Genomic DNA, 16282 nt, shown 5'->3' on the forward strand with positions numbered 1-16282 from the left:
GTCACATCCCTTCATGTGTACATACGCAATCTTCTGGAAGTTCGGCCAGTGTGGAACTTGCTCCATTAGTCTGCAGAGCCCTTTGTCTGTAATGTTGTTGTCTCTCAAACTATAAGAGTAAAATATTGATTTTTAGCCAAAAATTACATTTACCATACTTTATTTTTTAACGGCGACCCACTGGCTTTAAAAACCATGTCCTCTAAAGTACCACATGTAAGAAATTTGCATTAGTAATCTTCACTGATCTCTACATAAAACGTATCTCGAGGTCTTCCTTACTTAATCCCTTGGTGACGGAGCCAAATTTTGACCTTAATGACCAAGCCAAATTTTACAATTCTGACCGTACTTCACAATAGTGGTAACATTTCTTCACTATGACTTGCGTTTATTTATGGGGGAAAAAAAAAAACAAATTTGGCACAAATTTGGAAAATTTTGCAATTTTTCAAACTTTTCCTTTGTATGCCCTTAAATCAGAGAGATATGTCACACAAAACAGTTAATAAATTACATTTCTCACATGTCTTCTTCACATCATCACAATTTGTGAAGCATCTTTTTTTCTGTTAAGCTAGAAGGGTTAAAAGTCACTAAAATAACGCTTATTAACTAGTGTTGAGCGATACCGTCCGATACTTGAAAGTATCGGTATCGGATAGTATCGGCCGATACCCGAAAAATATCTGATATCGCCGATACCGATATCCGATACCAATACAAGTCAATGGGACATCAAGTATCGGAAGGTATTCTCATGGTTCCCAGGGTCTGAAGGAGAGGAAACTCTCCTTCAGGCCCTGTGATCCATAGGGATGTGTAAAATAAAGAATTAAAATAAAAAATATTGATATGCTCACCTCTCCGGCGGCCCCTGGACTTCACACTGCTAACCGAGAGGCTTCTTTGTTTAAAAAGCGCGCCTTTCGGACCTGTGAATGACGTCCCGGCTTCTGATTGGTCGCGTGCCGCCCATGTGACCGGCACGCGACCATTCAGAGGCCGCGACGTCATTCGCAGGTCCTCAATTCCTATAATTAGCAGTTTTGTGAATGAGAATGACGTCGCGGCTTCTGATTGGCCGCGTGCCGGTCACATGGGCGGCACGCGGCCAATCAGAAGCCGCGACGTCATTCTCATTCACAAAACTGCTAATTCTAGGAATTGAGGACCTGCGAATGACGTCGCGGCCTCTGATTGGTCGCGTGCCGGTCACATGGGCGGCACGCGACCAATCAGAAGCCGGGACGTCATTCACCGGTCCGAAAGGCGTGCTTTTTAAACAAAGAAGCCTCCCGGATAGCAGCGTGAAGTCCAGGGGCCGCCGGAGAGGTGAGCATATCAATATTTTTTATTTTAATTCTTTATTTTCCACATCCCTATTGATTCGATACCGATACCCGATATCACAAAAATATCGGATCTCGGTATCGGAATTCCGATACCGCAAATATCGGCCGATACCCGATACTTGCGGTATCGGAATGCTCAACACTATTATTAACCCTTCACTTGCTTCGCAGGAACTGAAGCAACGTGGAAAGAAAAATTGAACATTTAATTTTTTTCACAAAATAATTAGCTTAAGACTCAAACTTTTTTTATTTTTACAAGGGGAAAATTTACCACAAAATTTATTGTGCAATTTCTCCTGATTACGATGATACCCCATTTGTGGGGGAAGTCCACTGTTTAGGCGCATGGCAGGGCTTGGAAGGGAAGGAGCGCCGTTTGACTTTTTGAATGTAAAATTTGCTGGAATCATTAGTGGACGCCATGTCGTGTTTGGAGAGCCCTTGATTTGCCTAAACAGTGGAAACTCCCCACAAGTGAAACCATTTTCAAACCACATTCCTCAAGGATTTTATCCAGGGGTGTAGTGAGCATTTTGAACCCACAGCTACGACACAATTTGATAACATTAGGTCGTCATATTGAATAGTTCGTCATTAGTGTTGAGCGCAAGTGTCTCGCTACTACAGTTTTCATCGGGTGCTCGGATATGCACCGAATATCGTGGGTGCTTGAGTGACATGATCGAGCCCCCGCCCGCATGATTCGTGGCTGCTAGATGCTCAAAAAAACATGCGGGGATCCACGATACTCTGTGCATACCCGAGCACCTGATGCACTTGCGCTCAATGCTAGCTGTTATGTCATCATTTTTTTTACCTTTTGAAAAAAACAAAACAATTGTAGCTCCAACCCTAACACAACCCTAATTCTAAAACAACCCCAACAATAACCGCAACAGCAAAGAATGTAACAATTTTTTTTTTTAAATGCTATTTTATAATTTTTATCTAACTAATGCAGTGACGAAAGGGGATTTGATTTAATATTTTTTTTATTTTGATCACTGTGATAGACCCTATCACAGTGATCAAAAGGAACTAATAAGAAAAATTCCCTATTCCTGCTGGGTAAAAGCCGGCTTATCCCGACAGGCGCACTGCGCTTGCGCTCACCATTTTTTTTTCCCCAGGAATATGACGCAGGGGGCCCGATTTTGACAGCGGGCACAGGTTTTTTTCCATGATTGCCATTATTCAGTTAATAACGACGATCCCATGATAGGGGACCGGAAAATCCTGCCCTGATCATGTTCTCCAGGGTCTCAACTACCGAGTGTAGGTGAAACCTCAGAGATTTTCCAACTCTGGGGGGCGCTACAGCCTTTTTCCCAATCGCCATTTTAAAATGGCAGTGAGGGAATAAGGCCCCTTTCAATTTCAATAATCAATAAAACACATGAAAAGATGAAACTTTATAATGTGCCTTATGAGAGAAATGTCCTTTTTTTTTCTCCACCAGGACTAATCATAAATTCTTAAAATTCTCAATTTACAGGTAAAATTGTTACATTACAGATATAGGAAACAAGGTTCTATATAGAGGGCAACGGAAAGAAGAATAGAATCTTGGCGAATTAATGAGTTCTCTGATCTTTTTCTGCAGCAGTCCTAGTGTATGGAGAATGAATGGAGTTTGCCCCTCCGGTTCATTCATGACGGCCTTCGCGGGTCCCGGTTTCCGAGTTTACAATCTAGCTTCACTACTTTTGGCATGCTCAGAGACAAACGCATGCTAGGACCACTAAGAAAAGAGGCCAATTCTAACCTATCATTAGGCTCTTGGATTAAAAGACAGATGCAACCCCTGTAATTACAGACAGAATATAAAGAAACTCTATTTTGCCTAAACAGGTTTAAAGGGAATGTATTGTTGGAAAATTGCCTATTGATTAAATCAGTTTTTTTATGGTAAATATATAGTTTTTACATTTTCTTTGGTGATTTTTTTTTCAAATTTTTTATCTTATCTATATTTAAAATAATCCAGTAACTGTGTAGCTTTTGCACTAGCCACCTAACCCTGTGACTGATACTGTTCTGTAGAGGTCCCTTCTCAGCAGTCTTCTCACTGTCAATACATGACTGTAGTAAAAGGTAACACATCTATTAAAATGCAGGGTACGTAATCAGTTATGGACGCAGCTGCCAGACCGCAAAGCATGACCACAACGCTATCCCGTTGAAGCTATCTCCAGACGACTATTGTGACATGTCCATGTGCCTGCTGTGAAGCTGAGCATTGAATTGCTATTCATAGAGGAGAGCAGCAACTTTGGCTAAATGGCTACCTCTAAGATCCTGTACAGAAAAAAAATACAAAAATAGAAAATATAAATAGGATAGAAAAATGGGTGTACAATACTGTGCAAAAATGCTGAGAAACATAAGCGGATATTTATCCACCATGTAATACTATCAGGAAGGCGTCTGATTGGCTCCGAATTATTCTGCAGCAGGACAACGACCTCAAACATGCAACCAATGCAATTAAGAACTATCGTCAGCGTGAAGAAGAGCAAAGAATCCTGGAAGTGATGATATGGCGCCACAGAGCCCTGATCTTAATATTTTCAAGTGTGTTTTGGTTTACATGATGAGACAGAAGGATTTGCACAAACCTTCATCTGTGATCAATTTTCCAAGATGTTTGGAACAACATCTTTGCCAAGTTCCTTCAAAAACTGTTTCAAGTGTACCAAGAAGAACTGATACGTTGATGCTCTTCTGTAGGTAAAAAGCTGCCTCACCAAATATTGATTTTAGAATTTCTTTTCTATGTATTCACTTCGCATTTTATTAATTTATAAAAATAAACTATTAACACTTCTATTTTATAAAACAGTACCGTTTGTCATTGATTGGTTTTGCACAGTACCTATCACAGGTTTACCATGACAGAGAGGAGCCAGAAGTCCCCCACATCTAATTTCTCCTACTCCTGCACTGATTAGAAGCTCTTCATATTAAACAGTGTAAGTTTCTTTTAGCAGTGCACGGGTTAATCTGCTCCTGGAGTGTTAAGGCTCTTGGCCGTGCACTGTTAGCCACTCCCATCCCCTATATAATCTGGGACCTGGCTAGCACTCATTGTCAGAGCTAGCTTATGCTGCATGATTGGAGGTTGTTGTTGGTTATTATTGCAGAAGACTTTTGGTAGATTTACAGTATCTGTGACTGTTGCTAGGTTTTGAGTGTGTGATAATTCCTTTTCTTCTCCTACTCTGGTTTTACCCCATCCTCCACTCCCCGTTGCATTCCTCTTTTGTCTATATTGATATGTTTGGTATTTTTCTTTATCCCTGATCATAATATCTTGTTAGCCTGGTTGGTATATTCCGGTACACTATGGCTCCCCTCTTCCCTTGGTGGGGGAAGGGTACAGACTGAGGGCGGATTCAGGAGTGAAGGCAAGGTACGTGGCCCCGGCATCTTCACTATCAGAAGTAATCTGGAAACAGGGCGAGCTATCCCCATTTAGGGATGGGGAAGGAGCCCCTGGTCCTGGGACACCTGACAACAGAGTCGTGACAGAACCATATGTCATTGGTTGGTCTTGGGTAATAAGACTGGTTTTGCACAGTACCGTGTGTCATTGTTTGGTTTTGCACAGTACTGTATGTCATTTATTGGTCTTGGGTAATAAGACTTGTTTTGCACACTACCATATATCATTGTTTGGTTTTGCACAGTACCATATATCATTGTTTGGTTTTGCACAGTACCGTATGTTATTGATTAGTCTTGGGTAATAAGATTGGTTTTGCACAGTACCGTATGTCATTGTTTGGTTTTGCCCAATACCATGTGTCATTAATTAGTTTTAGGTAATAAAAAAAAATTACTGATAATAAATTCCCTTTAGATCTCTTTTTTCATATGTGTATTTACAGATAAGTACCACATTTTGTAAGATCTGAGTAAGTGCGGAACATTGATGGTGGAGAGGGCAGTAGTTATACACTCCTTGTGGAAAGGGACATGCCAACAATGCCAGTGTAAGGAAACTTATAACGCATTAAATGCTCCTCTGGGAAATAAATATGCAAATTTCCTCTCAAAGAAGAAGAGGACTTGAACTCTAGCACCACCTTTTGAAATTAGCAATCCTACAATTTAATATTGACCCTATAACAATCCTTGACAAATGATTTAGAATAAAAATCAAACTAGAATCTCTATTTGCAGACACATGTTTCAGGGTGTTGCCCTTCATCAGTGCATAGAAAGCGGCTTAGACATTCAGCTTTATCTTTATCGTAAGTTATATGGTAAGAATCGTTAAAGGGTTGATATTGACTTGTAGGATTGCTTCATCAATACATGGCACTAGAGTTCAAGTCCTCATTTTCTCTGGAGAGGCAATTTTCATACACTAGGAAATTGCAATGAATATATTAAGCAAACATGACTGTAACATAACTTACTATAGAGCACGGCACTTCTGAAGGCAGGGCATCAACTGCTCAATTCCGATGTCACCGACTGAATTGTGATCCAACTGGATGCCGACTGCTCTCTTTAGATGTTTCAGCACATATGCCAATGCAGTGCATTCTGCAGGACCAATCCCACAATAGGTCAACTTCAAGTGATCAACATCTAGATCTTGCACGGCCTTCACAGACAATGTCATGTCTTGTAATTCATAAATGCACTTTATGAGCCAGACAAAGTCTGGCATGGCATGCATGCTTTTCTTCTCGTCCTTCAAAGCAGGTGGTATAGAATCAAAGTGTTTCTGGATAGCTTTGGCCAAACATCCTTTAATAACTTGACATTTCCTGGGAAGTTTTCTTGGTTGCCATGAATCAACCAGATTGTTGTAAAGTGCATTCGAGAACAGACCTGCTGCAAATGTTGCAGTGATCTGGAGATTTCTCATTTCTATATTGCACAGGGGAGGTTTCCATTGTCTATGTAGGAATGGCTGTAAGCAAATTTGAGAAACTCTCTGTAGACTTCTACAGGATTCACTTTTTGGCTTTCTTTTCCATTTAAACAACTGTTGGAGTGAGGATGAGTCCACATCATCATTCATTATCATATATAGTGCTGCAAAAAAGCACTGTAACGTAATATGAAGAAATTCATAATATTGAGATGAAGCTTGGTTTTCATCTGAAAAGTTCCTTGAAAGAACAAGAAACCCTAAGGATAAGTCCTCCTCGGTAAGCCCTTCCTTTGAAACATCACTATAAGAAAATACATATAATTGTTGGCAGAGTCCATTAAGTGCCAGTTTTCCAAGGTGTCTGATGGAATCGATATCTTTAGAGAGAATATTCTCTGCTCCTTTCAAGTTTGCTGATGAATGGAGGAGGAAATGTTTAAGCGTTAGGACATACATATCAGTCATGGTCTGTGGAGTTTTGCTACCACAACCTATCAGTTGCTTATGACACTTTGAAGCAATCCAGCAGAACACAGGAATATTGCATAGTCCATGCAGTGAAGAATTGGCTTTCACCAAACTGATGATGTCTCCTGCTGTATCTGTGTTTCTGTGGTGTTTCTTAATGAAAAGTTCAATCCCTTCTTCAGAAAACCCTTTTACGTGCAGCTCTTTCCTAACATATTTCCTTAGACTTACATTCACAACATCGGGTCTGCTGGTGACCATTTTTATACAATCTTTCATCAGATTTCCTTGAATGAGGTTGAAGACAAGATCTGCTATACTTGTTGGCTCAGTAGGAGAGCAGTGTTTACTGTCATCCGTGAAAACAAACCTGAACTCGTCGAATCCATCAAAAGTGATGAGGACCTGCCTTGGATTGTCCAAAATGTACTGGAAGATTTCATCCTGAAGTTGATCTGGTGGCCAGCAGCACTGCTCATAGAGAAGTGTTTTTAAAGACATTGGCTTGGCAATACGGCACAGCCTTCTACATGTGAACGGAAAAATGAAGCAGAAGTTGTGGAATGCTTGACCATCGGCCCAGAGATGTTGGATTTGTTGGTGCAATGTACTTTTACCGCTTCCAGCATCTCCAAGTATGAGAACTGTATCTGCATTCTCATTAACAAGGCCATGGGCATTAAATATGCTCAGGAGATCCTGGTTTTGGAACCCCTGAATATTGTCTGAATTTTTTGGTATTTCCAGAATGTTCTCTGTGTAAATGTCCTCCAAATGCATGTTCTCCGAGCCATCATACGTGCTAAGGAACTTTGACTGGGCAGATATCGTGTTCTTCAGTTTTGCTTGATATGCTAAACAAACTGAAACAAAACAGAACACGTTAACTTTTTTTTTTGGTAATACTGAATTGTTCTTGTTTCTCCTTTATTTAAGGGGATGACCTTAAAGGGGTTAACTGATTTTACACTTTAAAACATCAAAGGATTACTTTTCTTAAAAACCAAAAGAGCGTTATTACTTAGACCCTGCTGCTCCACCACCAACTCTGTCTGCTGCTCGCCTCCTGCATTTGTTGACATGGCTGTAGTGGAGATGTCACGATGACAACATACGACCACTGCATCCAATCACTGGACTAAGCTAATCAGTGTTGTATATGCTAACATCACCACTGAGTCCAGTTATTAGCTCATGTGTTGTAAATAGGACCTGTCACTGGTGAAGCCATGTCAACAATGACCAGCGGTAAGCAGCAGAGAGGCAACCTTAGAGCGCCAGGGTGTAAGTAATGATACTTTTGTTATTTTTAAAGGGAACTTGTCAGAAAATTCTGTTTTCCTAAACTATTTTTGTGACTGTGTAGCCATTTAGGAGATAAACAAGTTGATCCCTTTTTATGATCCCAAAGTGATGTGCCAGCAATGAGAAATTGCAATTGAAGTTCTGTACGTATATGTTTGGAAGTGCCTTGGGGTGTGGTCCTGCACTTACAGCTCATCAGCCTCATGCTTTTTTTTCCTGCCCTGTATCAGAGCTAACAACTCTTGACCAAACAGAGGAGGGTGGTGCTAGGTAGGAAATACAGCTCGAGACTGAGAATTCGTAAGTGCATGGAATCTTACGGAAATAAATTTACATGTTCCATTGGATGCCATGCAAACCAGCTCTATTTTAAAGGTAAACTTTCATTAGCAAATGACCTATTGTTTAAATCAGACTCTTTTTGTAAATGTATTTTTTTAATTAACAGTCTTCTTTTTTATTTATTTTTTTTAACACTACAATCTGTACTAAAAATAAGTAATAGAAACCTTGCAATTTTTATACCACTGAGGCTTTTTTAGACTCTAGCTGTTAGGGGTCCAGTTCCCGCTTCTGCACAGGGGTAATCTCGAGCCACCTCCGCTGCGGTCTCCCATTCTCATCCAGCCGCAGTGGAGTCTGCTCAGCAAAGACGTCAGTCTCAGCGTCTTGCTCATTCTCACTCTGTTCTGAGAGTTACTGCTGCTTCTTCAGCTTCTGCCATTAAAGTCAGTGCTGGTCAGCAGCGAGCGGACTTCTCTGGGACGTGACTGCACGTACTGAGCATGCCCAGGGTAAGATCTCCCGTTGGAGATCGAGGGTCATGTGCTCAGGCTCTGCAGCACATTCCATTGGTCCTCTTGGCAGGTCTTGGAAGGGCAAAGGTACTGTGGCCACTTCCTGTGCTGCAGCTATATAAACTGCGCATGACCGCACGGCCATGCGCTAGTATTGTCTTACAATTACTAATGTGTATATGTTGTGAGTGCAAGTCGTCCTTGGATACCCCTACCCTATTGAATGTCTGTTCGCGGAAGGTGTATGGTTGCTATCTAGCGCCCGACTTATCCTACAGCACTAATCACACATTACAGCGTCCAGTTGCTGTGACCGCCAGTACGGCGCCGTGCACTTCCTCTGTGCTTTCCTTACCCAAGCCTGGGTGGTTAGTGGCGTTCGTCAGTGCGGCACCGCATGCACTCTTGTGCCCTAATATTGGTATTCAGCTTCTTTACACACCCAGTTGCGGTGTTGTGCCAGCAAGGGTCTAATCGGACTTCAATCCTAGTTGGGGTTGAGTTCGCTGACTACTTGCTCGCGCTTTAGGTGCGGTACCGCGGTCCTGTGACTCAACAGGATTGCTTCTTTCACGCTGGGTGGGGTTAACCCACGCGTGTATACTTTAGTGTACCGCCATATGGTCTGCAAATTGCTAGCAGCAGGTTTTCACCTGCACGGTGGACCCCGGACTGCAGACGCATCTATATCATCTGTCTTGGTGCGTTCCGCCAGTCCTAACAGAATACTAGCGCCAGGGTCTGGCTAGTAAAATGGCGGACGACCAGCGTTTACAGCGGTACATCCAGCAGCTGGAGGGAAGGTTGGCGGCTCTTGAGCGTACAACCTCAGCTGTGGATGTCACTGCTGTAGCTGTGCAGGCTGCAAGTGTAGCCGCAGCCAGTTTGTCCGCTGCCACCCCTGCTCCGACTTTATCCCGTCTCCCGCTTCCTGACAAGTTTGCTGGTGACAGTAAACATTGTCGCGGATTCGTGAGCCAGTGCTCTATACATCTCGAGCTCCTGGCATCACGTTTTCCTACGGAGCGGGCGAGAGTGGGATTTATCCTATCTCTCTTGTCGGGCAGGGCGTTGGAGTGGGCAACGCCACTCTGGGAGCGAGATGATCGTGTGGTACAGAGTGCTCCTCTCTTCTTGGACACTCTGAAGCAGGTCTTTTTAGGGCCTCGGGTTACCCACGACACCGCACTCCAATTGTTGTCTATTACACAGGGTACGTCCGTGGTCAGCCAGTTTGCCATCCAGTTCCGGACTCTAGCTTCAGAGTTAGAGTGGCCAGACAAAGTTCTTATTCCGGTGTTCTGGAGGGGACTGGCAGACCATGTGAAGGACGCCTTGGCCACTAGGGAGATAACGGCCACACTGGAGGAAGTTATTTCTGTGTCTACCCGCATCGACCTCCGTTTTCACGAGCGGAGGCTGGAGCGGACCCAGTGTAGGCAGAGGTTTTGGCTGGCTCCAACTTTCGCCAGACCTCTGGAGTCCCCTGTCTTGGCGTCAGATTCCCATGAGGCCATGGAGGTTTCTCGAGCGGGACCTAAATCTCTAGCCGCTCGAGTACCCGTGGTTTGTAATAACTGTCAACAACATGGACATTACGCCAATAAATGTCCGCGGCAGTCGGGAAACGATCGCGTCTAGTAACCATTGGGGGAGGTTCACTAGACACAGCAGCATTCTCCTCCAAACTGTCCTTTAAAGGGACAATCCTGTTAGGCTCCTCCACTCTAACAGTCGAGCTTTGTGTGGATTCAGGAGCAGAGGGAAACTTCATGTCCTCTGCTTTTGCTACACGTCATGCTATACCACTAGTCATGCTCGCCAAACCAATAACGGTTAGAGTTGTGAATGGGGCGACACTCCCACTGCAAATCACACACCAGACAGTTCCGTTCTCGCTGTCCATATCTCCTTCCCACCAGGAGATTATTTCCCTTCTTGTCCTTCCTGAGGGAATGGATGAGATTTTGCTGGGAATACCCTGGCTCCGTTTCCACTCCCCACATATTGAGTGGTCCTCAGGGAGAATATTGGGTTGGAGTAAGTCTTGTTTGGGCAGGTGTATGAGTGAGTGTGTACAGGTCTCTACTACCGAGGTACCCGCAGATCTTTCATCACTTCCCAGGTATTATTGGTGTTATGCAGACGTGTTCTCCAAAAAGGCTGCTGAGACTCTACCGCCCCATCGCCCTTACGACTGTCCTATCGACCTCTTGCCGGGAGCCGAACCTCCTCGGGGAAGGGTATATCCCCTCTCTCTCCCTGAGACGGAGGCTATGTCTCAATACATTCAGGAGAATTTGGCAAGAGGGTTTATAAGGAAGTCAGTGTCTCCGGCAGGGGCGGGATTCTTCTTCGTGCAAAAGAAGAACGGGGAGTTACGTCCTTGCATCAATTACAGGGGTCTCAATGCTATCACTATTAAGAACAAATACCCGTTGCCCCTGATATCGGAGCTCTTTGACAGATTAAGGGGAGCTAAAATATTCACCAAATTAGATCTGCGGGGTGCCTACAATCTGATTCGCATCCGTGAGGGGGACGAGTGGAAAACGGCTTTCAATACCAGGGATGGGCACTATGAGTACCTGGTGATGCCTTTCGGGCTCTGTAATGCCCCAGCCGTTTTTCAGGACTTTGTCAACGATATCTTCCGGGATATGCTTTCTACCTCGGTCGTAGTCTATCTGGATGATATTCTCATCTTCTCTCCAGATATTGACTCCCACCGGAGAGATGTTGGCAGAGTCTTCGAACTCTTACGGGCGAATTCCTTATATGCAAAGTTGGAGAAGTGTGTGTTTGAACAGGAGTCCTTGCCTTTCCTGGGCTATATCATCTCGGCCCAGGGATTGGCTATGGATCCTGCCAAACTACAAGCAGTGATGGACTGGCAGGAACCCCATTCTCTTAAAGCGGTGCAGCGCTTTATGGGGTTCATAAATTACTATCGCCAGTTCATTCCCCACTTCTCAACTTTGGTAGCTCCCTTGGTATCCCTCACCAAGAAGGGAGCGAATCCCAAATCATGGTCCGAAAGGGTTTTCCAAGGCCTTCACTTCTATAAAGTCCCATTTTGCTAGCGCTCCTATCTTACATCGTCCCGATGTGGGTAAGCCATTCCTTTTAGAAGTGGATGCCTCATCCGTTGGTGCTGGAGCAGTCCTCTATCAAAAGGATGCTCAGGGTCGGAAGCACCCATGCTTCTTTTTCTCAAAGACCTTCACACCAACGGAGAGAAATTACTCCATCGGGGATAGAGAGTTGCTGGCAATGAAGTTGGCCTTTTCGGAGTGGAGACATCTCTTGGAGGGTGCTCGGTTCCCATTCCAAGTTTTCACGGATCACAAGAATTTGGTCTATTTACAAACAGCCCAGCGGCTGAATTCTCGTCAGGCCAGATGGTCCTTGTTTTTCTCCCGGTTCCACTTTACCCTACATTATCTCGCTGGGGAGAAGAACATTCGTGCTGACGCTCTCTCTCGCTCCTTCGTGTCAGCTGAGGAGGAGGAGGACGAGCCTCGGCTCATTGTCCCTTCGGAGAGTCTGAGAACTGTAGCTCCGGTTTCGCTGGAGTCTGTGCCCCCGGGCAAGACTTTTGTTCCCATCAATTTGCATCCGGAGGTTCTCTCTTGGGCTCATTCGTCCAGAGTGGGTGGACACTTTGGGGCAAAAAGGACATCTGAGTTACTGGCGAGAATGTACTGGTGGCCACATATGGTTCGTGACATCGGAGACTATGTTCAGGCATGTGTCTCTTGTGCCAAGAATAAGTCTTCCCGACAATGGCCAGCTGGTTTGTTATACCCTCTGCCGGTGGCAGACAGGCCCTGGGAGATGGTCGGGATGGATTTTGTTGTGGGTCTGCCCAAGTCTCGTGGCTGTACCATTATTTGGGTAATCACCGACCATTTTTCTAAAATGGTGCATTTGGTGCCGCTTCCCTGGTTACCTTCTGCACGGGCCTTGGCAGCGTTGTTTGTCAAACACATCTTTCGTCTTCACGGTATGCCAGACAAAATTGTCAGTGACCGAGGTCCCCAGTTTGCGTCTCGGTTCTGGAGAGAGCTTTGTCGTCTTCTCAGTATCGAGTTGAATCTCTCTTCGGCTTATCATCCCGAGACGAATGGGTTGGTAGAGAGAGCCAACCAGACCTCGGTCACATATCTGCGACATTTTGTTTCTGCTAAGCAGGATGACTGGGCATCTTTGCTACCGTGGGCGGAGTTTGCTCTTAACAATGCTGTCGCTGATTCCACTGGACAGACTCCATTCCTCCTTAACTATGGTCAGCATCCGCGGGTACCTGTGCCCATGCCCGTGTCTTCCGCCGATTCCAGGGTGGCAGACTGGGCTGTGGAGGCACGGGACATTTGGGATCGCACTCAGGATGCCATTCAGGCTTCCAAGGAGAGAATGAGGTCCTCCGCCGACGCACATCGGCGCCCCGCTCCAACCTTTGTTCCTGGCGACTTAGTGTGGCTCTCCGCCCGTAACATCAGGCTGCGAGTTGAGTCTACCAAGTTTGCACCTCGCTACTTAGGTCCTTTTAAGGTCCTCGAACAGGTTAATCCTGTGGTTTACCGTCTGGCCGTTCCTCCATGCCTAGGTATCACCGACACCTTTCATGTGTCCCTCCTTAAGCCCGTCTACATGTCCCGGTTTTCTGAGTCATCTACTGGGACGTCGGGTTCGTCTACGGACGATTACGAGGTGAACGCTATCTTGGGGTACAAGGTGGTTCGTGGCAAAAAATTTTATTTGGTGGACTGGAGGGGTTACGGTCCTGAGGATAGATCCTGGGAGCCTGCTGAGCACATTCGGGCTCCGCAGCTCATTGCTGCCTTCGAACGTAGCGAGGCCCAAGAGGGGGGGGGCCCTGGGGGGGGGTTAATGTTAGGGGTCGAGTTCCCGCTTCTGCACAGGGGGAATCTCGAGCCACCTCCGCTGCGGTCTCCCATTCTTGTCCAGCCGCAGTGGAGTCTGCTCAGCAAAGACGTCGGTCCCAGCGTCTTGCTCATTCTCACCCTGTTCTGAGAGTTACTGCTGCTTCTCCAGTCTCTGCCATTAAAGTCAGTGCTGGTCAGCAGCGAGCGGACTTCTCTGGGACTAAGTCCTTGTCTGCACGTACTGAGCATGCCCAGGGTAAGATCTCCCGTTGGAGATCGAGGGTCATGTGCTCAGGCTCTGCAGCACATTCCATTGGTCCTCTTGGCAGGTCTTGGAAGGGCAAAGGTGCTGTGGCCACTTCCTGTGCTGCAGCTATATAAACTGCGCATGACCGCACGGCCATGCGCTAGTATTGTCTTACAATTGCTAATGTGTGTATGTTGTGAGTGCAAGTCGTCCTTGGATACCCCTACCCTATTGAATGTCTGTTCGCGGAAGGTGTATGGTTGCTATCTAGCGCCCGACTTATCCTACAGCACTAATCACACATTACTGCGTCCAGTTGCTGTGACCGCCAGTACGGCGCCGTGCACTTCCTCTGTGCTTTCCTTACCCAAGCCTGGGTGGTTAGTGGCGTTCGTCAGTGCGGCACCGCATGCATTCTTGTGCCTTAATATTGTTGTTCAGTTTCCTTACACACCCAGTTGCGGTGTTGTGCCAGCAAGGGTCTAATCGGACTTCAATCCTAGTTGGGGTTGAGTTCGCTGACTACTTGCTCGCGCTTTAGGTGCGGTACCGCGGTCCTGTGACTCAACAGGATTGCTTCTTTCACGCTGGGTGAGGTTAACCCACGCGTGTATACTTTAGTGTACCGCCATATAGTCTGCAAATTGCTAGCAGCAGGTTTTCACCTGCACGGTGGACCCTGGACTGCGAACGCATCTATATCATCTGTCTTGGTGCGTTCCGCCAGTCCTAACACTAGCTTTCTGCTGTTTCAGGAAACAACAAATGTACACAATTGCCAGATCCCAACAATGAAGTGTGGTATGAGCCTGTTCAAACATCATTGTTAATGTCAAGTGTGACATCAACTATTATGATTGATGGATTCTGTGTTATCAGCTGTGAATAGAGCTGTTACCTGTCATTGTAATTATGTCTGATGATAAGGATCTGATTGATAATGCTTCCTTAAAGGACAGGAAGTTTGGCTCTAAAAATGGCCACTGTGAAAATTACAAGATTACTATTTTTTTATTTATTTTTTAATAAAGATCATTATATAAAAACAAAAAACATTAGCAATTTCTGTTTTTCTATTAATACACATAACACAAAAAGATGATTTAAACAATAGGCCATTTTCTGTTTAATAAGAAAAAAAGAAGAAAACTGTCTTACTAGTGCAACCTATTGATAGCGATCATGAAAGTCTATGCTTACCTAATTAAAGGGAATTTGTCAAAATAACTCTACTAATAAAACTAGTGGTACAGGTCCTAGTAAAAATAATAAACAAATGTTTACCTGTCTTATAGTAATTTGATGTGCTCATGATGAAAAATCAAGCTTTGTCATGCCGGTGACTTGCATGATTTGTAGGCACCATCCTACTCACTGGGTGCACTGCTCTGCCCATCCCAGTTTCAAACCATCTCACTGAGCTGCCTTGTACACCACTTCCATCACTGTCACATTCTCCTGTTGCTGGAGAGTCTCCACCCAGCTATAGGGAAGTGCAATCAGACTCCTCAGAAATTTAAAACCACTGTGTCCTGAAGAGTTTTGCTTCCCTGGCCTATCCCTTCTCAGCAGTGGATATATTAGACAGCTCCTACCTCCAAACCTTGCCTGAGCTTAAGTCCTAGTTGCAGTACATTACTAGCTCCCTGTCAAGGTGCTTTATTGATTAGACTCTCCTGTTACTGACCCGGCTTGTTTACTCATTTTGCCTGATCTCTCCACTCCTGGCCTGGCTTTGTATTTTGAACCTGTACTGCCAGTCCTGACCTCGGGCTTTACAACCACATCCCTGTCTTTGCCCTCTGTGCCTTGTATTTTACCTTTGACCCATTAGCCAGCTCCTGCAGGTCCGGGGACTGCTCTGGAGTGACACCTGCTGACTACACTAACAGCCCAAACCTATCCTCACTATGAGAAGCTCTAGTGAACACCAGGTAGGCACATAGCTACGCCCCTCTAGGGTAAGCCCAACCAGTAACATAGTGGGTCGACACCAGTTGCCATCACACTTATAAACCAGATGTGAATTAGACTGGAAATGTATTAGGAGCATCATGGTCACAGCTTCAAATCTTGATTTCTTAGTATTCTTACATTACTACTAGTGATGAGCGAGTATACTCGTTGCTCGGGTTTTCCCGAGCACGCTCGGGTGGTCTCCGAGTATTTGTGACTGCTCGGAGATTTAGTTTTCCTTGCCACAGCTGCATGATTTACGGCTGCTAGCCAGCTTGATTACATGTGGGGATTCCCTAGCAACCAGGCAACTCCCACATGTATTCAGGCTGGCTAGCAGCTGTAAATCATGCAGCTGAGTCAACAAAAAC

The 16282-nt window shown here is 45.0% G+C and overlaps 1 protein-coding gene across 1 annotated transcript in view; it reads right to left on the minus strand.

The window, feature by feature from the left end:
• NOD2 (nucleotide binding oligomerization domain containing 2) overlaps positions 1-16282 on the minus strand; it is a 55232-nt gene that overhangs the window by 24423 nt on the left and 14527 nt on the right. Inside the window, exons 4-5 of the mRNA XM_069738467.1 lie at positions 5783-7580; positions 26-109 (exon numbers count right to left, since the gene is read on the minus strand). Of these exons, the coding sequence (XP_069594568.1) occupies positions 26-109; positions 5783-7580 (1882 nt within the window). The remainder of the gene's footprint in view (positions 1-25; positions 110-5782; positions 7581-16282) is intronic.

Source organism: Ranitomeya imitator, chromosome 9 (genome assembly GCF_032444005.1).
Source record: "Ranitomeya imitator isolate aRanImi1 chromosome 9, aRanImi1.pri, whole genome shotgun sequence".
Lineage (NCBI taxonomy): Eukaryota > Metazoa > Chordata > Amphibia > Anura > Dendrobatidae > Ranitomeya > Ranitomeya imitator.